At 24.0% G+C, this 26,329-nt stretch overlaps 2 protein-coding genes across 2 annotated transcripts in view; one reads left to right on the forward strand and one right to left on the reverse strand.

Moving 5' to 3' along the window:
• Positions 1 to 2,563: 2,563 nt before the first annotated feature.
• Positions 2,564 to 6,055, reverse strand: LOC129966757 (testis-expressed protein 264 homolog). Its single transcript, XM_056081315.1, has 3 exons — positions 5,776 to 6,055; positions 4,927 to 5,136; positions 2,564 to 3,157 (listed from the first exon to the last, which is right to left on the reverse strand). Exons 1-3 carry the CDS (start codon positions 6,040 to 6,042, stop codon positions 2,888 to 2,890), a joined length of 747 nt encoding a protein of 248 aa, XP_055937290.1. The 5' UTR covers positions 6,043 to 6,055; the 3' UTR covers positions 2,564 to 2,887.
• Positions 6,056 to 6,390: 335 nt separating this feature from the next.
• Positions 6,391 to 26,329, forward strand: part of LOC129966760 (protein O-linked-mannose beta-1,2-N-acetylglucosaminyltransferase 1-like) — a 108,120-nt gene continuing 88,181 nt past the window's right edge. Inside the window, exons 1-17 of the mRNA XM_056081319.1 lie at positions 6,391 to 6,561; positions 6,742 to 6,812; positions 8,562 to 8,645; positions 11,036 to 11,074; positions 11,207 to 11,309; positions 13,165 to 13,314; positions 15,567 to 15,676; positions 17,275 to 17,359; positions 18,276 to 18,402; positions 20,060 to 20,126; positions 20,418 to 20,516; positions 21,581 to 21,676; positions 22,305 to 22,381; positions 22,805 to 22,898; positions 23,312 to 23,361; positions 24,804 to 24,930; positions 25,356 to 25,467. Coding sequence (XP_055937294.1) covers positions 6,560 to 6,561; positions 6,742 to 6,812; positions 8,562 to 8,645; positions 11,036 to 11,074; positions 11,207 to 11,309; positions 13,165 to 13,314; positions 15,567 to 15,676; positions 17,275 to 17,359; positions 18,276 to 18,402; positions 20,060 to 20,126; positions 20,418 to 20,516; positions 21,581 to 21,676; positions 22,305 to 22,381; positions 22,805 to 22,898; positions 23,312 to 23,361; positions 24,804 to 24,930; positions 25,356 to 25,467 — 1,493 coding nt within the window. The 5' untranslated portion in view covers positions 6,391 to 6,559. The remainder of the gene's footprint in view (positions 6,562 to 6,741; positions 6,813 to 8,561; positions 8,646 to 11,035; positions 11,075 to 11,206; positions 11,310 to 13,164; positions 13,315 to 15,566; positions 15,677 to 17,274; positions 17,360 to 18,275; positions 18,403 to 20,059; positions 20,127 to 20,417; positions 20,517 to 21,580; positions 21,677 to 22,304; positions 22,382 to 22,804; positions 22,899 to 23,311; positions 23,362 to 24,803; positions 24,931 to 25,355; positions 25,468 to 26,329) is intronic.

Consider the following 26,329-nt stretch of genomic DNA (forward strand, 5'->3'; position numbering starts at 1 on the left):
AATTTAAAAATGAATATATATTAAAACTACTATAAAGAAGACCCTAAGTACAAGGAAACGACAAGTTTTTTAACATTTATACAAAAACAATTAAATATCTCAATGATCACTACATTAACATAAGTATGTATAGTTGAATAATATAAAAAGTTGAATTAATTATAAAGTTATAGTAGAATTAATTATAAAGTTATAGTAGAATAAAATTATGAAAAGTACACAATACATTAAAATGATTTTGACTTTCAATTTATAGAAATGAATAAGGAAAGAAAATATCTTCTTTCTTTTACTGAATATATAGCATTTTTAAGTATAAAAAGAAATATGGAAACCACACAATGTATTTATTTACAAACTTATAAATGTTAATTTTTAAAAAATCAATTATTAATATCGATATATAAATACAAGACAAGAATTTTTTCTATGAATGTGTGAACAAATATTTTCAAAATTTTTTCTCACTATGAAAATCACATCAGAAACAAATAAAAAAGTACAAAAAACAATTGTAGTTATTAACAATGCTAAAAAAAAAAAAAAAGCATTTCTTTATCTATTAAGTATTATTAAATAGTTCTACTTTTGGTACATATTTGATTTCTGAATTATTCTGTTTTGCATTCAACTCGAATTTTTTATAACCATTATATCGCTTTTATTTATATTGAAATGATGGATATTAAATTCAAATTAAAAATAACAAACAACATGTAGAAAAATCCCTGCAGCATTATTTTACTTTCTCTAAAACTTCCCAATTTATCTAAATGAGAAACTGACTTCCTTATTACAAATACTTCCCAAACATAATTAATTGCAATTTGAACAACGTACATGCAATAGCTCAGACAAATCTGAAGAACAACTTGATGATGTTATTTAATACTAAGGAATAATGACTACTTACTCGAATATGATCTTAATTATGATCGTTATCAATCATAATTATTTACAATTATATATCAGTACAATCCATTAGTATAAATAACCTCATATTGAGGTTATTTATACTAATATTGAGGACATTTATAATTTCATATTGAGGACATTTATTAATACTCATATTGTGGACATTTATAATAAATGTCTTAGATTTCTAAAATAGCAGAAAATGTGCACAGAAGTATGGAGTGGAAGGTTCTATATCAATTTTTAGAGTTTATAAAAATTGACACAGCTGGAAGACCATATCCTTTTATACTAGAAATTCAAAATGATAATTAATTGTATGTACCTTAATTAAATTCATGAATTGTGAATAAATGATTACAAAATTAGATCTTTGAGAACATATAATGGAAAAATGTAAAATTTAAGTAGATGAACTAGAGAAATTCACTATTATATAAAGAACTGTGGAGTTATCAAAAAAAAAAAAAAAAGATGTTAAGAAATATAAATATGTTTGCAGGCTTATTCAACATAGTAATATTTATCTTATAGTAGTTTAATTACTTTTACACCTAAATTTGAAATGATTAATATGCTATTTCAAAACAAATTTTATAATTTTAAGCCATTGTCAGATAACAAGGATGACACCTGCTTATTTGATTGTAATAAATGATATTTATATATCTTAGAAAATTAATCCAATGTCCTTAAACAACATCAAGGTAAAAATTGAAAGGCAAACTAAACTGAAAATATCAAACACATAATTTTGTGCTCTTGGGAAAATATAAAGTAAATATGATCCATATTTTTTACTGAAAGAAATTTTATGAATTACAGAAGTTTAGGACATGTATTTTTGAAAGTCTAATACAAATCATATACATACTAAATGATCATTTATAGCATTTCTTGCTATTATATCAGAAAGGAATAAAATTTTATAACATAGATTTCTTCTACAATTGAACAGTAACTGCTCTTTTGACATTTGATCCTTATAGAAGGGTAAATAAGAAACTGGGGGATAGAAGATTATAATTATTATTAACCATACTATTAGACTATTAGTTTAGTTAGGTTAATGTCTCATTTTGAATCTACAAAGAGTTTATTTGGAAAGCACTTCATGATTTTTCAGATAACAAAACACATTAGAAAATTTATCACTTAAAGAAAGACTTATAAGACAATATTATGAGTTGAAGATATTCACAAACATACATTAAAAATAATTAACAAAGAATGATTCTTTTATGAAATATTTTATAATTTAAAGTAATATTTATAGGGGAAAAAATGCTTTTTTTTACAGTTAATTTACTTTAGGAAGACATTTCAAAATGAAATTACTGACCATGACGCATAATGATGCTGATTTCTTTTAAATGCAATCATGTGTTGGCTATTTGCAAAATATTTTCTACTTTTTTTATAATATTAGCTGACAAACAAATTACAGGTAATATTATAAAAGAAATAAGCATTATTATTTCAAGGGATACAAATAATGTAAACAAAAATGACTCCTTAAAACAATAAAATCTTAATTACAATAAGACTAGATACTGGATTATTTCATGCGAAATTTGTATCATAAAATTTAAATCAATTAAGATCATAAAAAGACAAGAAAAATCTTTCATTTGAGCATTATCTAAATCATATCAGAACTTGTCTTCTTTGTTATATAAAAGTTGAGAAAATGCTATTTTTGTGTTAAAAATTATATGGACTAATTTTAAGGTGACATTAATAGTCCCTCGAGTATTTCATATATATATATATATTAAATGTTTAAATTAATGTCAAATTGTAAGTACACACTACACTAGTGAGATGGAATGTCAAAAAACTTCAATGTAAAGATATGGAAATTTAAAGTATTTAGTATATTTAAAATCTCTTTCAAAGAAGACATATGCACCTATAAAAGACACTTTAAAAATGAACATTAAAAAAAATCTTACAAATGCTTAATAAATAATTACAATGCTCTTTTGCGCCTATCACAGGAAGAGGAATGCAACAAGGGGTCACAACAACATTGTTTGATTAAAGCATTTTGATGATAATGACATTTTGAACATTCATACTCATCAATGACAGGTTCATCTTCAAATTCAGATGAGCTGCCATCGTACACAGGAAGAGCTTCTTCTGCATAAAAGTCAAACTGCTTTGACAAAGGAGCAATAAAGTAAACAGTATCTTTAGTGTAAAGTTCCATTATAGGATGAGCACATAATCTGTTTGCCTAGATAACATGAAAAAAAAAATTAAACATGATGATAATGCAATCCACATATCAATTAATTAATATGATACAATCATAGTGCATGATGACTTTAAACTATGAACTAAAATTCCCTATTAGCATTTGAAACATTTAATTAATCAATTTTAAAGAAACAAAAATTTTATTGATCCCTTATATATATAATATAAATTTTTAAAATTGTCATCTGGTTTAAATGCCTTAATTAATGCACTCCAAGAAAATCAACATACATCTTCAATGCAAAAAATTGTAAGCATTCGTTTGATGTATAGACAGAGTGTCCACTTTTAATATACCTCAGTAGTTAATTTCCAAACCATTAAAGTTATATATACAGTTCCGATTAGAAAAATATTTTAAATGGCGGGGAAAATAGTATTTTATGTTGTTTGAGTCAATAAATGTATTTTTGAAAAAGCTACAGCATTTAACTTTTTATACAGTGTTCCAGTCCCATCAATCATATTTAGTAAAATATAATTGATACTATAACATTTTTAAAAAATCAATTTTCCGTGCCAATATCTGATGTTATCAAACACTGAAAATCTGTATTTTAGATTAATTTTACAAATAAATCTAAAAACTTGACAGAAATTTTAAAAGATAATTTGCAAAATGAAATTATGCACCATTGCGTTATTCTTCCTTAAAATAACACAAATATTCAAATTGTTCCTTAAAATGAATTTGTATGCAACTGCTATTTTGGTTAAACTGTTATTGGACATAAGATAAGACGATTTTTTTATTGCATGTTTTAAAATGTCTACAATTTATTAGGATCAATTACAATTATCATAGGACCACATAAAAAGTTAGAATTAGTAATCTTTTCAGAAAATACATTTATTGACTCAAACAACATAAAATATATTTTTTCATTTTTTTTCCCCATCATTATTCCCCATTGTGTGTGCGTATATATATATATATATATATATATATATATATATATATATATATATATATATATATATATATATATATATATATATATATATATATATATATATATATATATATATATATATATATATATATATATATATATATATATATATATATATATAAACATGTCTTTATAATAATGAAATCTTGAACTTTCTATGAATGAATATTCGAAAAAACAATATCAAATATGATATTAAGCTTGTAAACATTTTTTTTTAGGTATGAGACCTGCAAATGATTCTATATTTTAATCAGCATTTAAATAATTGGTAACCATTTGGTGACCAACTAATTTTAATAATAAAAGGCTACACTGACATTTTCCATTTTTAATCTTATTAGCATTTTCTTTTCTAGTTCAACTCCAAAGAGAATTTCTCTCACTCTCATATTCATTTAGATACTTTTTGACACATCACAGATAAAAGATTTATGATATAAATATGAACTATGCATCAAAAATTAATTGCTTCATCTTTAAAACATATTTCACACACCTACAAGTCATTAGATCAAAGTAATATGTTTGCAGGATTAACCATTTTCAAATGAAGAAACATAAGAAGGGGCAAAAACAGATAAGATAATTATAACTTTTAAATTCATTAAAAAAAAAAAAAAAAAAAAAAAAAAGAAGAATCAAAATTTAAAATGCAATATGATCTTATTAATTAAAAACTAATTTTTCATAATGGAATATCAGATGAAATTTCAATCAAACCAAAAAAAGTTTAGTGATCAACTAAGATTTTTCATAAAGGACATAAATCTTCAAAAAGATATTACAATACCTTAATATACTGTTTTAATCTTGGATAAATTCTATAAACAGCAACTGCTAAGGAATACTGGTTTTTCAATGGAAAAGATGATACAACAGCATAATCAATGTTTGGAAAGACAGCCACTTTAAAACCAGCATGAATCAACTTTTTATATAAATTTTCTTCCATTTTATCTGATATCATAACTCCTACTGATGAACCAACTTGTTTTCTGGTCTGTTAAATACAAAATAATTTCAATTATCAGTCAGATAGAGAAAATTTTGTGCATATGTATTATTAAATTTTTAATACTTTTTATAATTTTTAATAATTTAATTTTTAATAAATCTTAAAATTTTATTAGATGAACAATAACCAGATGCAGAATAAATTTTTTAAAAGAAAAATATAAAAGATGATGACTTTATATAGAAATTTTGAAATAGTATGCTGTGCACAGAAGTAATATACAAAATAAAAACATAGATTCCATCTTTTTGAGCTAAAGGATGAATTAAGGAGAAAATTGTACAGTTAAAAAAAATGTATTATTAAATAACAAATAAAAGAAACTCTCTTAAAATTGCTCTTAATGAATAGAAAAAGACATATTATGGGCAATGTTAACGTGTATATTAATTTTAAACAAAAGATTATAAATAATAAAATATTAAAGAAGAGAAGAAAAAAATATTCATCTTGAGAATAAATTACTTGAATTTAACTAATGGATTTCATCATCCTTATTAGATCTCCACACAACAAGCATGCATTGAGAAATTATATTAATTTGAAATACATCATAATTTTTTAAATGCATATACGAAAATTTATACTATAAGCAAACATATATATAAAGATAAGGTGACTTACATAAAAATCTTCATGGTAAATGGAAAATGAATCCAGTTGAGGCGCTAAGTTTTGTGCTTCTGTCAACAAATAACGGGAAGCTGCATAATTTTGGGTAAATTTATATACAACAAAAACATCTTTTGTGAAAGGGGGTTTTGTTACTTTCACTTCCACTTTATGAAAAACTCCATGATAAAACAAAACAAACAATACAAATGCAAAAAATAAACCAAAACCTAAAAATATAGTACCAAAATTTTCCACATAATGTTGATAAGATAGCATCGCTATAACAATATTTCTTAAAAGTCAGCTAGTTAAAAATTCTTTAACGCAGAAAGCGAAAATAAAAATAAACAGTAAACGCCGGTTTCTACGATTCCGACCTCCCGCCAGGAAATTTCGGAGGCTCAGCCTATAGTTTAAAAACTTAACTTGAAACAACTTGGTAAATATTTGATTCTTGGTCGAATATATAACAAATAAATATAATTTTAAATTTCATCGATTGTGTAATTTAGAAATTTTATCTTTTTTATATGTTAATGACAAATTTAAAGTATTAGACATCTTTCTAAAAGAAACTGGCAACAGCTATTACTTTCGTTTTGCTATTTTGATCAAATCATTTTGACATACGGTGTTTATTGTTTTATTGCGCCTTAGCATGAACAGGTAAATTTTTTTTCTGCTCTTCGAAACAGATGGAACCATTTGGAATGCATTTAAATCATCTTCAAAGACTGGTTAAATTTGTCTTTCGCTATATTTAAATCTTGTTTCCGTCTCATCTGATTGCAACATGTAAGGAGTAATTTTAGTAAATATTTATTGTTTTCTTTGATTTATGCTCATTGCAATTGTTTTCTTGAAATTGTATAGTCTTTGACAGATTTATGAAATTTCTTCATAAACTCATGAAATTTAAGACTAAGATTGGATTCAATTCAACATAAAAGCTAACAATATGTTTATTTATTATAGGAACCGGTTAATATTAGCAACAAAACTTTTATTTACGGCGCCGTCAAGATTTTTCATACGCAAATGTGGTGGTAAGTTTGACCTATTTTTAAACTAGCATTTACTTTGCATGTAATAAATACTTTTTGTTAATTCGTAGATTAAAGGGAAAGATTTGAAATAAAAGAAAACTTGTCTTGAAAATCCTGCACAAATGTTTTTGGAAAGCTCATAAGAGCGGTAAAATATTTATTGTCATTGAAGATGTTGTATTCTATAAGAAAGAAGAATATTTTAAAATGCCCTTAAAGCTGCAGTTTTTTTTTTTTCTTTTTTATGACAGCTTAAGTTTTATTTACCTGTATAAGATTTTGCTAATATCTTTTACAAGAAAACATATTTATGTGTTTGGCTTAACGGATTATTATATTAAAATTAAAATAAATAAAATTTTAAAACTCTTTTTTAACTTCTAGTAGTTTATTAAATTCTTTTTTAATAAATCTTTTTTAAAAATATTAAATTCTTTTTTAACTTCTATTAGTTTTTAAAAAGATATAAACATATCTAATTATATGTGAATCTGATGATATGCTAATTATTCACCTCAAAATAATATTTCCAAAGATATTTATCAATGCTAAAAGTTACAACAGTACTATTTCAATTGTTAATATGATATATGTCGTTTCATGATATTTGGTTCATTAAAATGACAAGTGAATTTTTTTCTGTTTATTTGGAACTTGCATATTTTTAGAACTTTCAATAATTAGTGAACAATATCATAATCTGATAGTCTTAATTGATTGTATTTAGTGTACTCCTTTTTTTATAATGGAAAATAGCATTTTAATGGCACATCAAAGTAAGTATCGAGATTTTATATTTCAGAATACTTAGGTTTGCCATTCATGCTATTTTGAATTCAAATCTTAAATGGTCTTCAGGCTTTAGCCTCATAAAAGCCTTTGGTGAAGGTGCTTATACAGAAAATATCCGTTTACTGTAGTGAAAATATGTGGTTTTTCATTTTTAATTATCCAGTATGGTGTATTTAAATATGACATTCTAATTTAAAATATTTGTTAGAATTCTATAATTTTCAGGGAGAAAGAAGGTTGCTACAAATAAATTATTCATTTCCATTATAAATTTCTTATTTTAAATTTATTGTTACAAAATCTTGTTTTTTTTTTTCATGATATTAAAGAATGGAACCAAAATAAAATTAAAATTCATTTGGGAGGTTTGTAGTATAAGAATATTGCAGTAAAATCTTTTTTGTGAAAGCCGATTCTAAATATTTTTTGTTTCCAAATAAGTTTATAGTTTAAACTATCATACTCTAATTTAAAATACAATATCTAGTTGCATTATATATGGATTATAAAAGAAATAGGGTAATTGTTATTTTAGACTCATTAAATTGATTGTATTTTTTAATGATATTTTTGACTACATATGATTTTTATTTGGCATCATTAATTTTTTTGAAAAGCTATTCACCATCTTAAAATACTGTTTTCAGGGGTAATTATATTTGCACTATTATTGCATTCTGTTTTTACAGTACTGTAAGTAAGAATAAAATTTGACATTTGAAAATGAGATTATCAAATTGAGCATATAATTTGCCTTTTTGATAAAAATTGAATTATGGGTTTTAACCTTTGTTCTTTTAATGCTTCAGAGGTTTTAGTATCATTTATTATTTACTGAATTCTTAGTTTTATAAAATATACACATTACATTTTATTAAATATATATGAATGCATTATGTGTTTTAGAAATTTTTGTGGCTCTTTTTGAATATAATTTGTAATCTTCTAGCATTTTAGTTTCAGGTTCAGGCTTGCTAGTGTTTCTCCTCATTGGAATCTGTACAATATATTTATCTACATCCTATTTTTCTGTAAATAATGGTAAGTTTCTTTTACTTTTCTGACTTTAACCTAAGAATAATACTATATTCATACAGCTCAAATAATATTTTTATTACATATTAAATTCTAACTGTTTAATTACATTTATTCTGTATAATGTCTTTTGTAAAATTTAGAGCTGGTGATTAAATTGCCCAATCAAAAGGAGCAAAAATTAGAAATATAAAGCAATTTAGCTTGTGATATACATTATTAATTTGTGAAAAATCATTTTTATTGCTTTGACTTGATAAAATATATAGCCTTATTTCTTTAATCTGCAACATACATGATATAAAAATCATTTTAAACATTCGAAATTACAGACCACTGAACCTAGACTTGCAAATTTGGATTGTAGTTGTTTCTTATTTAATAGGTGATCAAAAATAATATTTTAAAATCAAATAAAAAGTTTTTCAATAGAATTTATTTAATTCCATGAAAATTGTATGTCTGGTTTAATAAATTAAAAAAAAAATATATATATTTTTTTTAACTATATTTTACAACAATATTTTTCATTGTTTTAATTATTACATTTATGCACAGACATGCAAAAATGTTAAATAAGTTCTTTTATGTGCAACTAAATAAATGTTATCATAATCTTTAAAAATATTATGCAAATATTTGAGGCTTAAAATATTTCATACTATGGTATTTTGCATTAAATATTTAATATTAATTATTTTTAAATGTATATTGAAAATTATCTACAACAATCCAAAGGGCTCTTTAAATTTAACTTATAAAAAATAGATGATTGAAACTACCAGTCTACTGTAAATTCTTAAATCTGATTCAAATTTCTGAATTCTAACAAACTTTGGTAAATACATTTTATTTTCCCATTTAATTAACTTTTTGAACCATATGACTAAAAGAAATTGTAAATAGTTCTAAGAAATTTGACAATATTTGGATAGTTTAAAAATATAATGATGGTCAGTAATATTTTAGTATGTTGAAAGTTTAAAATTATGAAATTTATGGAATAATTAAATTTGAAATATAAGGAATGCTGTAATTTAATAAATATTTCAATTAAAATTTTTTAAGTATTTTATAACTGAAATACATTTATTTATATATATTTATTTTTGCAAAATTGTTATGTGATAATGAAAAATATAATGGTACTTGCAATATAAAAAAAAAAACTACTATTTTCCTGTTGTTCCTTATTTGATTTCGTATTATCTGACTTTTTTTATTCCCTTTGTCTACTGTTTAAAAGTGCCCACTAGTAAATAAGCCAAGTCTAATGAACTACCTAATGGAATTTTTCTAATGAATAATGTCCATTCCTATGAAAATAAAAAATAAAAAAATTCCATTGGAATTTTTGATGAGGAAATCAAGGAGCAGCACAGTGCTTTCTGGCACTTTTCATCTATAATTTTCAAAATCCAATAATATTTAAACAGTTAAAAAAAAGTATAGTTATTTTAGAGACAGAGAAACTTTAAACAATTTTTTCTTTAATGAGCAATTATATAAGTTTGAAAATATTGTGTTTACTTACTTATAAAAAGTGATGAAAATTTTGATGCAAAGCTTTAATGTTTTTAAATCTAAAAAGAGAAATTTAATACAAGTGTAAATAGCAAATGTACTTTCCTGTCATATAATATTTTGAATTCACCAAGTACAGTTTGGTCTGTCAGTTCTTTAATTTATTCAATAAGTAATACTTGATGAAATGAATTTCATTCTTGAAGAAGAAAACATACTATAATGCCTGATTGAATTATGAAAATGGTAGATTAAATATTTTTTTAAGCAAAAATTTGCCGCATCATGGATAGATTAGCTATAATGTAGGTTCCCCCCCCCCAACCTTGTTTTATGATATTGATTGCATATTGATTGGCTTTAAAACTATTACTGATATAACTTAAGGTCAAAAATATAACCATTGATACTGAAATGGAAAAAAGGCAGGAACTCTTTCGAATATGAAAGTATTTTAGTTGTTTTTGGGTTTGTGGATGATAACCTGTTGAAAAGCTAAGCTAAAATGTCATATTTTCAGTTTATGAATAAGAATAATAATTAAAAAAAAAATTGCTATTTAAGAGCATTTTTTAAAATCTGGTTCTTCCCCCTCTTTTTCATATAATTTGGAAAAAAAAAAGAGAGAGAGAGAAAGAATACAGTGAGGGGTATATTACATTAAATCATATAATAATATTTAAATATTATTTGCATTCATTTAGCAAAGAAGTTCGTAATTTACAGAATTAGTATTTTAGATGCTTTTTATGAAATATTAAGCGTTTGCTTTGCCATTCCCATCATCCAGAAGTTATTATTAAGATATTTCTTGTATGAATTATATGAAAATTTATCCTTCTTAATACTAATAAAAATAATTATTTTTGCAGATAAAGTCACACCATCTGTAGAGATTCTTAATGACACAGGTACTAACAAAATTCTTTATAGATGTATTTCATCTTACCATTATTGAATTTTTATTTGGCTGACTTTTTATCATATATTTAAGTACTCTGATGTAATTTTGAACTAATAGATTTTAAAATCCAATCTTTTAGGATATACAGATTTGCCTATAGTTGTCAATACAGAAACAACTAATGTCATGATACGAAAGCAACAAGTTAATCATGTATATGAAAGACCTAAATTAGCAAATGAGTATGAATATTATTTTTTGTTATATCTTTTTTTTTTTTTTAAGTTTAAAAAATATGGAGTAGTAAAGAGTTTTATTCAAAGATTATAGTCATATCAATTAGAGTAACTTCATAGCTGTAGATAAATATAATTTATTGTTAAATTCTTATATAAATTTGCATATGAAATTATTAAAAAATTATGAAGCAATTCATCCTTACTTAGTAATTTGTTCCTAAATTCGAGATTAAATTAACATTTTAATAAAATATTAGCATATATGAATTTTCATTTCATACTAAAAGAACTTTTGTAGTAATTGAAAAAATTAATATAAAAATGTCTGTTTTTATGGTGATATAAATTGCTTGAAATGGAAATATGCTATAAACTTGGTTGATTGAGAAAAGTTGACTGCTAATATTCTTTTTGAATTGTTGTTAATTTATATCTCGTAGCATTTTACATCTTATTCTTTGAATGATGACTTGTGATAAAACTCACTATTTTCTATAGCTGTTAAGAATATAATGAGTCTGGGAGAAAATTGTACTTTATGAGTATTTTATCAGGGTTGCTTTCATACTTATTTATTTTTTATTGTCTATAAATTACTAAATTTTATGAATTGTAGTAAAATTTCATTTTGCTAATGTAATTCTTTTTTTTTTATTTGCTCATTTTATATTATTGTATATGTAAAGTCTAAAAAATAATATGAATTACTGTTGTTATCATATATTAGCAAATATATCATATATAGCAAAAATTAAATTTTTTTGAATTCTTGAAATGATTTCAAATAGTACAAGTTGCTTAAATAAATGTTCTCCATTTAGGAGGCTTTAAAATATATTCTCTATCTGAAACATTCCTGAATGTTATTAACTAATAAATGTATTCTCTTTTATAAAAATGAAAAAATATTAATAAAATTCTTTATATTGATATTGATTTCATATATTTATGACTATGAGATGAATACCAGGAAAGATGAAAATCTGTTCTTGCATGTTCAGTTGTATTTATAATATATTTTTTATGTTAAAAAGCTATTATGAATTTTTAGTTTTTATGAATTATTTTTTATCACTTTTTTGTTTTGATGGGTACATTCTCTCAAGATTTTACATCAGTATTATATGTTTTCAAATAATCTATTTTTAAAGTATGAAACCTATATTATTGTGTTAATATTTAATATTCACATTGTGATGTTTATTGGAAAAAAATGTTTTGAAAATATGCTAGTTTTAATACACACACAGATTGTATAAAAATCTTTTAAAAATCTAATATTCTTTAAATACTGAACACTTATGAATAATTTATAGAATTATATGTACATAAAATTCACATATTATACTTTTTAAAAGTAAATGCTTATTCCTTAAATATTTTACTTAAATAAGCTACTAATGGTAGCAAAATTATTATTATTTTTTTCATATTAAAATTGTCTGATGTTCCTATTATCTATTTCATATAATATATTTTGAAAACAACTAAACAGTTCTTTTGCTATATTTTTAGTTCAGAAAAATATGAGATGCAAATTCTAATAATTATTTTATTTCCTTAAAATGGAATGTCAAAATGTTAGTATTATTGAACGAATTTTTTTTAAAATTTATATAATATATATATTTTTTTTAACCTTGAATTTCAGAAAATGTGAAATACATTTATATAATTTTTAATATTTGAGAAAGTATTTTTTTTTCAGTGTTTTGGGCAAATAGTGTAATTCCATTTTAATGCAGTCTATGAATTTAAATATTCAAAATTAAGATTATTTTAAGTTTATAAATATCCATTATCCAGCCATAAAGAAGTATTTACTTCAATTTTAATTATGAATTCTACATATTTATAGGACAGTTTCTTCTCTTCATTCAATACAAATTGGAGAAATTGTACCTCAATGTGGACTGCCCAAAGCATGTAGTAAAGATGAATTTTCTGTTCACTTATATACTGGAAAAGATCACACAGATGAACCTAGACTTTGTGTGGATGGTAAATAGTAAGTGTAATTAAAAAAAAATAAATGCACTTTTAATGGATAATTCATGATATATATTTTTTGAATATTGTGTTCTTTATTTTTTTGGATTGAGTCTAGAAGTATTTCTTCTTGTTGTTTAATTTCATCTAAAGTAGTATACAACTCCTATTTGATCTAAACTAAAATTTGTTAGAATCATAAGTCACTTTCTATTCTTTTAGCTTATTCTATATTTTAAAATCTCAGTAATGCCATTTGGAAATCATATTCATTAATTTTTTTTGTTTGATATTGAAACGTACCCCTGATAAATAGACACTGTTAAATTCTTTGCATTTCCATTTTAGAAATGGATTTCTTATTCTTACTGATAGATAATTGATTTTATCTATTAAAACATCTCTTTTCTGAACATGGTTTCATTTTGAAAAAGACATCAAAATAAAAATTAATTTACTTACTTTAAGTGAATTTAAAGATACAATAAAAGGTATAAAATATTTTATATAAATTGTTAAATAGTTTAAATATAGCTTCCCTTCCCTGAAATATTATGATTCCAACTTGCTTCAATGGGTTTAGTTGAGCATAGCTCAACTCTTCTTGATGACTGTATGTGTTGTGTCTATAAATTGAAGTTTTTATTGATTCTTTTCTATTATATTTTGAATTAAATTTCAAATGAATGATTTTACTAGTTTGTCAGAAAGATAACATGAACTGATAATAATGTGAAGTTTGTTAGTTGATGAATGAAGAGCCATCAGATATTAAAGTTGAAGATTCCGATTGCTAAAAGTGTTGCAAGAAAGTTATTAAAAATGGCAATCAATGTATTAGTAGGGATGAATCAATTGAGCAATATTTATCTGATTAAAACACTTTTATTGAGACTGAAACAGTGAAGCATGAAGATGTTGATGAAATCTTTGAGTTGGACATTATCATCAGTCTATCCTCAAAAAGTAAAAATGATTCCCTTGAAGTTGAACAAAATACTCCTTCTAATGTCAGGTATAATGGAAATGCCTACTGCCTCTTCACACAGATATAGGGGAGGGAAAATACAAATTAAATATTAAATCCTGTTCAAGAGTAATGTGTGGAAAATGCAATATTTCTTTATATCTGAATAAGAAATAAATAAATAGCCAATATCATGTATAATAAATTACTAATGTGTATTTATTTATGAAAAGAAACTGCATTTCTATAAATAAATGTATATTTTGGTGTCATTTTTTATAAATGTCAATCTATGTGAAATATTTGTATATAATGGGTATATATGATATAATATAGATAAATTGTTGTGTTGCTTTAACTTCCAATCATTCATATATATCATATAATCTATGTAAATAATTTGTTGTTTTGCTTTAATTTCCAATTATTCAAAGTGGCATCATAATATATTTAATTTCTGTTCTGCTTAGTTTCCATCTGTGTTGATTGGAATCAATTTGAATTTAAATTTTTTAAAAATTAAATATTTATTTTTTAATTTTTATTTTATATCCAAATGAGCACATTTCACAATTTTCAGTGGTTTTGGAGAAATAATAAATTCTTATGACTGAAAGGAATAGGGTTGAATTAGCTTATTTCTATATGCACACAAAATGCATTAAAACACACACACATGCACGCACACACACACACACACGTGCACGCACACGCACGCACGGTCAACAGGTTTGAAATTCTTAAAAAATCTTATAGCTAAATGTTTGCAACCAAATTTTGAAAGTAAATATTAAAGATTAACTTTTTATCTTCAAAATGTATGAAAAGATTAATCATCTTGAAAGTCATTTTTGGATTTCTCCAAAATTAAACCGATTTGTTGAAATAATGTGTTTGGTTTTGGTTCTTGGTAAAATGGTCAAAGATTTGTTTATCAAGTTAAAAGTCATAGACCAGTATAAAATATTTTTGTAAAGCCAATCATTAATAAAAAACTTGATTGTGTGATTGTAATTATAACATCAAACATGGCTAGAAAAGTTCTCTACTGATAGCACCATCCAATTTCTAGATTTTCTTTTAAAACCATGTTAGTTCTGTATTTTGTATGTGTGTATATATATATATATATATACACACATACTTTTTTATGAGTTTTCATTAATAAAAATAATTCTTTTTAATTCTAAAAGATTAGTTATAGATATTAGCTCAGCGATATATATTGCTGTGCTAAAGGGTCTATTGAGATTAATTCACATATAATAAATTTTTAAATGATTTCACATGATTTTTCATTTCAGTATTATATCAAAAAGTATGAATGAAGGAGGAAGGGGCTTAAATGTTGCTGTCATTGACAATTTGACCAGAACAATAATTAGGGTTAGCCACTTTGACACTTATGAAAAAGGTGTGTTGATTTTATGCACTTTATATTTAATAAATTTGTTTTTCAGCTAATTATGTATAGGGATAGTTTGTAACTTCATCTGTATATTTAATAATTTAGTAATTATACTTAGAAGCAATATTATTCCTTTTTTACTTCATTAGAGTCTCTATGAAAAGACGTCATAGTCTTCCTAATTAGGGGACATAGTTAACCTGACTTTTTATGGAAGGATAAAATACTGATGACTTCTTCAAATTTTCTGTAGATATTTTTATTTATCTTCTGTTTGAATAACCTTTGTGTGAATGGGGTATGAAAGTACTATTAAAATTCGTAGAGATTTTTTTTCTGTATAGATAATTATTTGGTTTGTATACATTTCAAAGAAACTAATTACCATCACCGTTAATAGCGTTAGTTTCAATTCATATAATTCTGTTTCTTTAATTAAAGTTATTTTAAACTTAGCACTTCTAAAAAAAACAATAGAGAAATAGAATCCATTTGTCAAATTATAAGCTTTGAATTCATTTATGTGCACTATTTGTATATCCAAGTAAAATTCTTTAAACAACATTTTGACATTTTCTCTATTACATTCATTGTAGAGATCTTCATGTTTAATTATTATTAAAGTATATACAATGTATTTAAATGTGAAGAAAAACATTAAATTTAAATATTTACAAATATATAGTGCAGATTTGTATCTATTCTTAGATATCAAAAGGTACATTTCATGTTTCTAAGAATATTTTTGTAATAATATAATAATGTAATTTTGTAATAACCATATTCATAAAAGAACAAATTTGTTATATTAATTAGAAAATATAATAAACTAGTTCTTAGTGATAGGTCCTAATGACAGTAATGTAGCTGAATTTGGTTTCTTGGATGGAATATATCAAACTTTTATATTATAGATGCAAATTTTTTATTTATTTATTTTTATTTACTTGCTACTATACATTCCTAAGATCTTGAGGCTTTAAAATTTATTCTGAATCATTATAGTGCATATGTAATTTTTAACAATTCACATTATTCTGAAACTTCTTTTACATACATATGCTGCCAGAATATGTGCAATTTTTATAAATCCAACCATTTCATAACATGTGGCTGTAACTTAAGAAATGTACTGTTATGATTATAATAATGTTTTCAGTTTAGATGCATCTTACTTTTTTGGAAAAACACTATCAACATGCTTTTTTTTATTCTTTGAAGTAGCTGTAATAATATTGATATCTTATGTTCTCCAAAAATGTTGGTGACTGGCAACAATATTTACATGTCTAATAGCATCTAAGATTCAATTTTACATAAACTTCAGTGAATTTAGTAATGTCTTTGTTGAAATTTAAAAAAAAAACAATTGTCAATAAAGAGAAAATCATAAAAGTTTATGAAAATAGTTTTCTCCATAAAATATTTTTTCCCTGACATAGAGTCCCTGCCTTCCCCCCTTCTCCCGAATTCTCCATTTAATATCTAGTTAAATATTTTTCATGAGTTTCATTCTTTATAATTTAATGAAATCCTCATTTTTATTATTCTTTACTTAATGTGGTAAAATATTATTCTCAATGAATATGATTTTTCTTTCTTAGAATCAAATGGACTGGAGACAATGCTCTTGACTTTGCGACCTGGTGATATTTTGATTCTCATAACATTTGATGAACCATCAAGAAAGTATGTTGAATTAAAATATTTTAAGTTATACCTGTAATTACATTTATATGTTTTTCAGAACTCATCTTTAATTCTTATTAGTGTCAGCAATTTTAAAATCGATTTGTTTGTTTTTCATCAATAAAAGTAATCTCTTTGGCATTCTGGAATATGTAACTAATATTTGGATCTGTACTTCCAAAATCTATTAAATATAATTAGATTTATTATTAATTTATGATCTTGCGTGTATTTACTCTATTCAGTTTTTAGCTTGCAATCATTATAAAATCACTTTTTATTTTCTTCTGTTTTGCTACTTGTTAAAGTTATTATTTGAATATCATTTTTAAAAAGAAGGTTTTGATAGAAAGCCATTTCTAAAATTCTGTAAGTGTATAAGATTTCTTTGAATTTGAAGTGTGTAATTGCTTTATATTTACTTACACAGATCTTTCTAAGGCTGAAAATAGTTATTATGAAATCAAATTCTTAATTTCTCAAGATGCTTAAAAAAAGCTGTTTCATAAATACTTTCTAAATGCTGTATTTATTTTTGTTGGTATGTTTACTTTTTCTTACCTATAGATAAAGATTAAAAGTGGCAAACAGTATAAAAGCAAAAAAAAAAAAAAAAAAAAAAAAAAAATATGTTTTTGAATAGAAATGATTTACACTGTGGTAAATGTGCATGTGTGCTAAGTGATTCAAATGTATGTTAGTTTCTGATGCTAACTATCATACTGCTGATATTGACAATTTTTTGTTAATTCCCAACATTTTCTCTTTTGCAATAATTATCATTTTTAGCCCTCAATCCCTTTATTATTATTTATGTGGGTGTGAACAATTTAATATGATTGTTTTTCTTTTATTCTTCTTTATTTTATTGCATATATTTAGTTAAGAATATTTATTTCCATATTTTTTATTACAGATTATCTCGGATAGCTAGATTGCTATTTTATGATCTTGGAAGTGCTTTAATTCAGAATTTAGGTTATAGAAGTAGTTGGTATTTAATTACACAAAAAGGCATATCTGGTTTTTCTCCTTTTGAAGATGTAAGTTTTATTGCTCATTTTAAAGTTTCATTTAAATATATGACATTTGAAATTTATATGTATATATAATATTAAAGTTTAGAAAGTGATTTTAAAATAGAGTAATACTTTTTAAACCTCAAGCGATGATCCCAAATATTGTTTTCTGTTATTGGGTCAGGAAAAGTAATTGGGAACATTAAGTAAGATAACAGTATGGACTTGTAAAATGTTTGTGAGCTAGGAAGCATCTGACTTTTTGAGCTCAGCTAGTGTGAGAATTCCACTGCCGCAAAACTCAGGGTAATTTTTCATGCACAAAATCAGAATGGATTCGTCCCTTACATAAGAGAAACTGGAATTACTTTTCACCCCTAGATTTCAGCCATACACCTAGAAACACCCAAGTCAAGTCTTTGTCAAATGGAGCAATCTAAGGCATGCCCAGGCTCATGCAGTTAAAGTCGCAATACTCTCACATGTTTATGTTTGTTTATTTAGAAAACATTAAAAAAATGAAATGAAAACCTTCTTAAGTATTATTAGTCATTCCTTTTGTTTCATTATTTGCAAGATAAGTTGCAAACTTATATATTTTTTGGATCAGTGGTATAAACTGCATATAAGTAATGCTTGTTTTCTTTTTTGGATATTTTTTTTGAGACAGAGGATAGTATTCTCAATTACTCTTGACATTTTTCATTGTGAGGTAATTAAGAAACAAGCTTTCATAGTAATAAAAACATGTTTTTTGTGTGCATATTGAATATATTATTTTATTAAATCTTGGAATGTGGTTGCATTCCATTCTAGTGTTCATTATTTTATGTTAATTTAACAATTGAGAGCTTACCATTTGATCTGCATACATATTACCTTTTACAAACAAAAGTTAGTTGTTAATAACAGTTTGATACCCAGTATGGAGGAAAACAAGAGCTCTGATTGAAATAAAATAGTATGTCAGGCTATGAAGCAACCTGGTGATGATCATTTTGATACTTTTCAATTAAAGTAAAAGATCTGGAGACAGAGGAAAAGTTAAAGAGTTACTTATTTCAAACTATCTATGCTTAATTTTCAATCAATATGTATACTTTTATCGATTATAATGAAGAAACCAAAATTGAGACCTTTTATTCATGATTCTGAGGAATAGATGAAATTTTTTTGTAGTCAGTTGAATGTGATAGTTTTAAAGTGCACCAATTTAGATATATTAAGGTTATTTAGCTATATTAGCTTATAGGACTTATGTTTGTACATATAAAAATATTCAATGTGAAAACATTTTCCTCTAAATGTCAACTGTTTAATTTGTGAATATTACAGTGAAAGTATGTTACTGCATACTGATGCATTTCATAAGCCTTTTTACAAATTTTCTCTTATGTTTTATTTCAAATGCAACATTTTTAGGGCTTATCCTTTATATATTTTAAACAGACATTTTGATAAAAACTTTACCTATTAAAATTAGTGTTTAAAAATTATATATGATATAACCATAAATTATATATGATACTACATAGGAACATATGTATTACAAATTATAGAGCAGTTATTTTCCCTTTTATTGAAAAAAATGAAAAGAAAGTTTCATCTCCATTTTTGCAATAATTTCATAAATATTAAGTCTTTCTCAAGAATTTCATTTAATAAATCTTTTCCTTTATAGCTTCATTTGGTTGATAGTAGTGGTTGGCCTCAACCTCATGATATCCGATTTTGTGTACCGTTCGAAAGTAAGTATTGCATTTATATATGATAAATATTTGAAATTACTGAAAAGTAGTTGTAAAACTGCTGGAAACTTGTGTTATGCAAATTTGATAGTAGTATCAAATTTGCATTAATATCTATTTTTGTTCCGTCTACGTATTTTTGCTGAGATTTTAGTTTCTTTATTAATGAATCATGATGTTTTGAACTATGTATATATTAATTACTCTCTGTTTATGTCTTGATTATACATTTTTTAGTGATATTTTTGTTAAGTTCAATATTTCATTCTTTTATAAATTTACTTTTTACAGTTAAAGGGCAAATAGTTCATCCAGATCCCTTACCTTCTAGCAATCCGCAGAGAGTTGAGTTTTGTGAAGTGCATGAAAATTTACCTTTGTTTTGTGATGGTGAGTTGTGTAAGAACTTTTATATTGCATATAATGCAAACAGTTATTCATAGTTAAGGGTTTTTTAGGGTTTAAGCAGCTTTAAAAGGATTAAATTACCAAAGAAATTTATTTTAACCCTTAGATTATTGTTCATTTTACCTTTGAGGGATTTTTAAATCTGAACTGTTTTAGGTTTTGCTGAGGGCCATATTTTAAGGGGAGGAGAAATTTAGAGAAGTGGCACATATATCTCTCATTGATACTACTAGCTGTGATTATCAGGTCCCATTGATATTTTATGTAAAAGGGTGGAAAATACCTCAAACATATTAGGATTTTTGAATGCCTTTATTTTTTTATCGTTTTCTGTGTCTTTTATTAGGTTGTCATTCTTTTTCACATTCATTTACAAACTATAAATAGAATGTGAAAAAAATTAGAAGAAATCTAAAGCTTAAGTAAAATTAAATTAAGAATCTTACTATAACTAACAAAAGAGATTCTTAGAAAAGAGTTTAAAAATGACATGCAATTCATCAGTAGTAGTTTATTATTTTTTTCTGAAATGATCTCTGGTCTTCCAAGATTTTTTTCTTCTTTTTTTTTTCACCTAAATTATATTCTTGTTTATTAATAAAATAAGTGGTCGCATTTTATTTTTATTCTAATAGGCTTATATAATTTTTTTGTGTAAAAAAGAACGTGCATTTTGTGTGATATATAGAAATTTTTTTTTGATGTATAAAAACCTCTTCAATTGAAACTCCAGGAATACTGAAAAACATTAAGTACAAATATAGAAATTCAACATTTGAGGATTTAACTTTATTTTAAAGGTTTTCAATTTATATCTTAAAATTATGTTTAAGTTAAGGCTTAACTAAAGCTGTTTTTCCGTGTCAAATGAAACTAAGGAACAATTTCGGCTTTTAATTTTGTCTCTCTCCCACTCTCTCTTTCTATTTAATATTATAATATTTAAATTATATATAATAATAAATGTTACATTTATATATATTTCCTTGGAATTGTGTGAAAAACGAGAAATTAAATCAATGAATTGTTTATTTCTTTCTATATAGCTGATGTTGTAAATGATCCACTTTTACCATCTCCTGTTTGGAAACAGCCTGCAGCTATTAATAAAATATACAATGTTCCTATTATAGTGATGAGTGGTAGGTAGTATGATTCTTTTCAATTAAAAAAATGTTATTTCCTATTTTAAGTTATGTATTTATTTAGATGGCTAATAATAATTTATCTATCAACAAATTTTGGTATAAGGATTTTAAAATATTATTTTTATTTATGTTTTTTAACTTATGTTAAAAGTATATTTATAGTAAAAGTAGCTTATTCATAAAAGTTTTTTCAATTAAATTTTTACATGTATATTATAGAATTGATTTATAAAATCTTCAATAGAATGCTAAACATTTACATTCTTACATTTTTGGAAACCTTCTTGAATTTAACTGTTATGAATATTTCAAAACGTTCTTTTTCTTGGAAACAAGAGTTCAAACAAATATATTTAAAGATTTTCAATAGATTATTATTGAATTTTCAATGCATTTTGTATTTAGTAAATTAATCATCAATTTTTTTTTTTGAGAAATTTTAACATTACATTTTATTGTAATTAATTACCTAAGCATATGTAAATATATCTTCTTTAATGGTTAACTATCTTACAAATTTACTAATTTCTTTAAAAAAAATTTTTTTGAATAACATTAGCCTTTTTATTGTGTTCCAAAAATGTGTATTTGTTCATATAAAGCAGTGAACTGTAATTTTTAGGTGAAAATATTCAGTTCCTTCCTTTAACTCTTGAAACTCTTGTGCGTCAGCCAGGAATGAAGCCTAACATAGTTGTTGTATGTATTGTTTTTTATTATTTAGTTATATGTTTAAAACTGGTAAACAGCCTTTAATTCTGACTATGTGAAGTTGTAAATTTTGATTGTATTAAAATGAGATTGATTGTGAAGATAGCAGTTGTATCTTAATAAATTAGTAAAATTATAGAGCTTTTATATTTATTATCATTGTTAACTTTTTGATATTACTTATTTCTAATTCTAATTTACAATATTTTAAAAATGCCTTTATTTTATCTATAAAATTTTGGAATGTATAAATAATTCCATATAGTAAATTGTAATACTTTATCAAAGATTTTTCATCTATTTGTTATGCAATGAAAAAAAATATTTTTTGACTGTATATGTATTTTAAGCATAATCCCAGTATTTAAAAAAATAAATTACACTAAGCTCTTTTATTTCCTTTTGGTGCAGGTATATCACTTAGCAAAAAATTCTATGGTTCAGAACTTATCTCAGTTATTTGGTTTCATGTCTGAAGAATTATCTATACCTTCAACTGACTGTGGTAAAAATATTTATTATTACAAACTTAATAATATTAAAAAAAAAAGGAATGCTTTGTAAACTAATATATTATGATTGTATAAAATTTAAATCTATTGTAATTGTATAGTATACATTTTAAATGTACTGTGATTGTATAATATTATATTAATGTCTTGTGTAATGTTATAAATTTAAATGTACTGTGATTATATAAAATATAATTGCACTCTATAGATTGATGTAAATACAGTTTCAATTAGGAATGGTGCAAATGAAAATGCTGCTGTTTTTAAAATAACCACTGTTAAAAAAAATTTGAAATATTTATTTATTGAAATTTTGGATCAGTTGATATTTTTCAAATTATTTTCTCATTTACATTTTGTTAATTTCATTACCAACATTTTAATCTGATGCACATCTTTTTCTTAGAAAGGATAGCAGAAGCTTTTGAGCTCCATAACTTACTTTTTCCTGATGCTGTAAGTTAATTTTTCATTATTTATTTTCTTTGATGAGAATTAATACTAAAAAAAATTATGATGGTTTATCCATAGTATTTCTTTTTTAAAACTGGTGATTATTTTGACATATGTTTACAAACATATAAAGAAGAAAGTCTATTAGTAATTGTTTTCACTTTAAATTATTTGTTTATTTTAAATTATTTCATATACCATAGCTATAGTAGAAAATAATTTCATTGGTATATTTACTAAGGTAGAATACCTATCTTAGGTATTCAATATGATCTTTGCATAAATTAGGTTGAATATTAAAAAAATTTAATCCCTTTTTCTGTTTTTAAATGACACCAATAGACAACTACTTCAAGACTTTTTCAACAAAATAATTCTTAGTGTTGTAAGCTTGCCTTCCAAAGTCTTAGCCTCAATGTTAGGTTACTGTTCTCAGTGACACAAACTTACTGAAATCTCAAGTTAACTTTTTTTTTAAAAATCTTTAAACTGTAAAATTATTAATTATATACATTCGAGATGTTATTTATAAACTTTTATATGAGTTATTTAGCTGTTATTTATGAACTTTAAATGGTAAACGGTTAAACGGTAGCAGTAAATTAGACAGAAATTCTAAAAAGATTGAGGAAATAAACTCGAACTGATCACAAATCTTATGATGTCGCTATTTCACCAAATTTATGCTTTAAAATTCACCATGAAAAATCAAATTTCACTGAATAAAGGCTTATTTATATAATATACATCCACCATTTTAATAAATTTTTATTCATATTCATCTAAAATGAAAAAAATATATATATTGTGGAACATTTTTTTTCAATAATTTTTTATTAAATAGTAATTTTTTAATACATTCAATAAGTTTTTACATTAGCAATAAAAGCAGTTTTAAATTAAAAACTATTAGGATTTATTATCTTTTAAGAATTTGAAAAATATGTAACTTATGAAAGCTCTCAGTCCAGAAGCAGAATTAGAGCAGAAGTAACTCATATTTGAAAGTGTTAATGCTTTAAGGCATTAATTCAAAGAGACAAAAATAATGCTTAAAATAAATATAGACTGAATCATGGTTAAAATTATTATTTTTATCATAAGATTACTAATTTTCATAATTTAGTTTTTGAAAATAATGTTTTAAAATTCTTTGAAAAAAGTGTTATGTAAAAAAGTTATCTTGTGGATAAATTCTGTGAATCATATATAATTAATTTTCTACTTTAATTTCCTAAATCATAATTGAAATTAGCAATGTTTATTTAGTGTAATAAATTTTTTTCATTCCATTTACAATTTTCATAATTTAATTGCTTTTTAATTTTAAGGTTGATTACATTTTAAATGAAGCATTTTAAAATACTCTTTATTCTTGTATTCATACTTAAAATGCTTATTCTTGTTTAAAAAAACTATTTATTTATTTATAATAAATTTTTTAGAAAGATTTACTATTTATTGGAGAGAATGCTATTCTGGCACCTGATTTTCTATTCTTCATGGGGCAGCTACTATCCATTTTAGAATCAGATTCAACCATTCTATCAATTTCTGCTCTCAATGAGAATGGTAAATATTAGAAAATAATTTCATGTATTTCCTTATTCCAAGCAATTTGGATTGTGTCTTTGTTAAAGAACCTTTTGTATAAAACGATAAATTTTAATACATATATTTGTTATGAATAGAGCAGTTTTCATTCACTTTATGTGATAGATGGAGACATTTTAGATGATTTTAGATTTGTTTATCAAATATGGGATATGAAATACTCAAAATTCTTAAACTTTTGTTTTGAATATTTGAAATGAATATAAAAAAATGCCAGTGAACTTGGAATATTAGAAAAAAAAAGTGATTCAAATTTTTCCCACCCTCTGAAATAAAATTTTTATTGAGGGAAATCTTTTAATTATTTGCAATCTTTTTTTTTTCTGTATATGTGTTTAGAAAGAGTGAAAGATATCATTTGAAATTTTTGTGCTTATTCTCAGGTTTTAAAGGTGTATCTGGTGATCCTAGTGTAGTATATCGTGTTGAGTCTTTCTCAGGAGTTGCAATGCTTGTACGACGAGATTTTTTTCAAAAATCGTGGTGTCAAAATGAGTAAGTTATGGAACAGCATTGTCCTTTTCTCAATTTAATTTGTTTCATGCTTGTGGTGATCGCCGATGTGCTGAATTTTCAAATTTTGTACTAATGTTTTCTTGATTGTGATGCATCATTTTAATATTTTTAGAACTTAATTGTCTGTTGATAGGTTCACTAATTTTAATATCCATGCCTGAAGAACTTCTTAATAATGTTAGAAGGAAAAAATAATGACACCGTAATATTTATAATAAATTAGGAATTCAATTCTAGAAGTAAAAAATAAAAATGTAAATTTTCTTTTTTTAAAATTTTTTAGAGTAATAAGTGTATTTTTGAAATCTTAAATTATTAAAATTGTTTTATTCTCTCATTTCATATTAGTTTTTAAGTTATCTATTTAAAATTATTTCTGTCTTAAGTATTTAAACAGTTTACTTTTGATTGTTTCTAATAATAATCATCAAACTCAACAAATACACCTTAGAACTTTTCTTGCAATTTTTAAATTTAGAATTTACATTTCAGTATTATTATCATATTGTATATGCTTATATCCCTGAAATGATTTTCAATTACTGCCAGTATTGCCCTCTGTAGATTAGTTAATATTTGTACCTTACAAAACTCTTAATCAGTTCCATAAATATTGTTAAATGATACCTTTGTGAAGGTGATATTATTTCTGTTAGAAATGGAATTAATTAGAGTAAAAGTAACATTGATGGAAATGGATATTCAAGTTTTTGATGGACCTTTTTTACATAATTTTAAGAAAACGAATTTACATTAGAAATTTTCACTTTATTAAGTGATAGCAAAATGTCAGTTTTAAAATTGAATATTTTGTTTATTTTTTCTCAAAATAATACTCATC

This window comes from Argiope bruennichi, chromosome 4 (genome assembly GCF_947563725.1).
Source record: "Argiope bruennichi chromosome 4, qqArgBrue1.1, whole genome shotgun sequence".
In the NCBI taxonomy this organism is placed as follows: Eukaryota; Metazoa; Arthropoda; class Arachnida; order Araneae; family Araneidae; genus Argiope; species Argiope bruennichi.

Coding starts and splice junctions, on each gene's coding strand:
- LOC129966757 (XM_056081315.1), bottom strand. CDS start 6,042: ATGCTATCTTATCAACATTATGTGGAAAATTTTGGTACTATATTTTTA. Junction 5,137..5,775: donor TTTACCATGAAGATTTTTAT/GTAAGTCACCTT, acceptor TGTATTTAACAG/ACCAGAAAACAAGTTGGTTC. Junction 3,158..4,926: donor GATTAAAACAGTATATTAAG/GTATTGTAATAT, acceptor CATGTTATCTAG/GCAAACAGATTATGTGCTCA.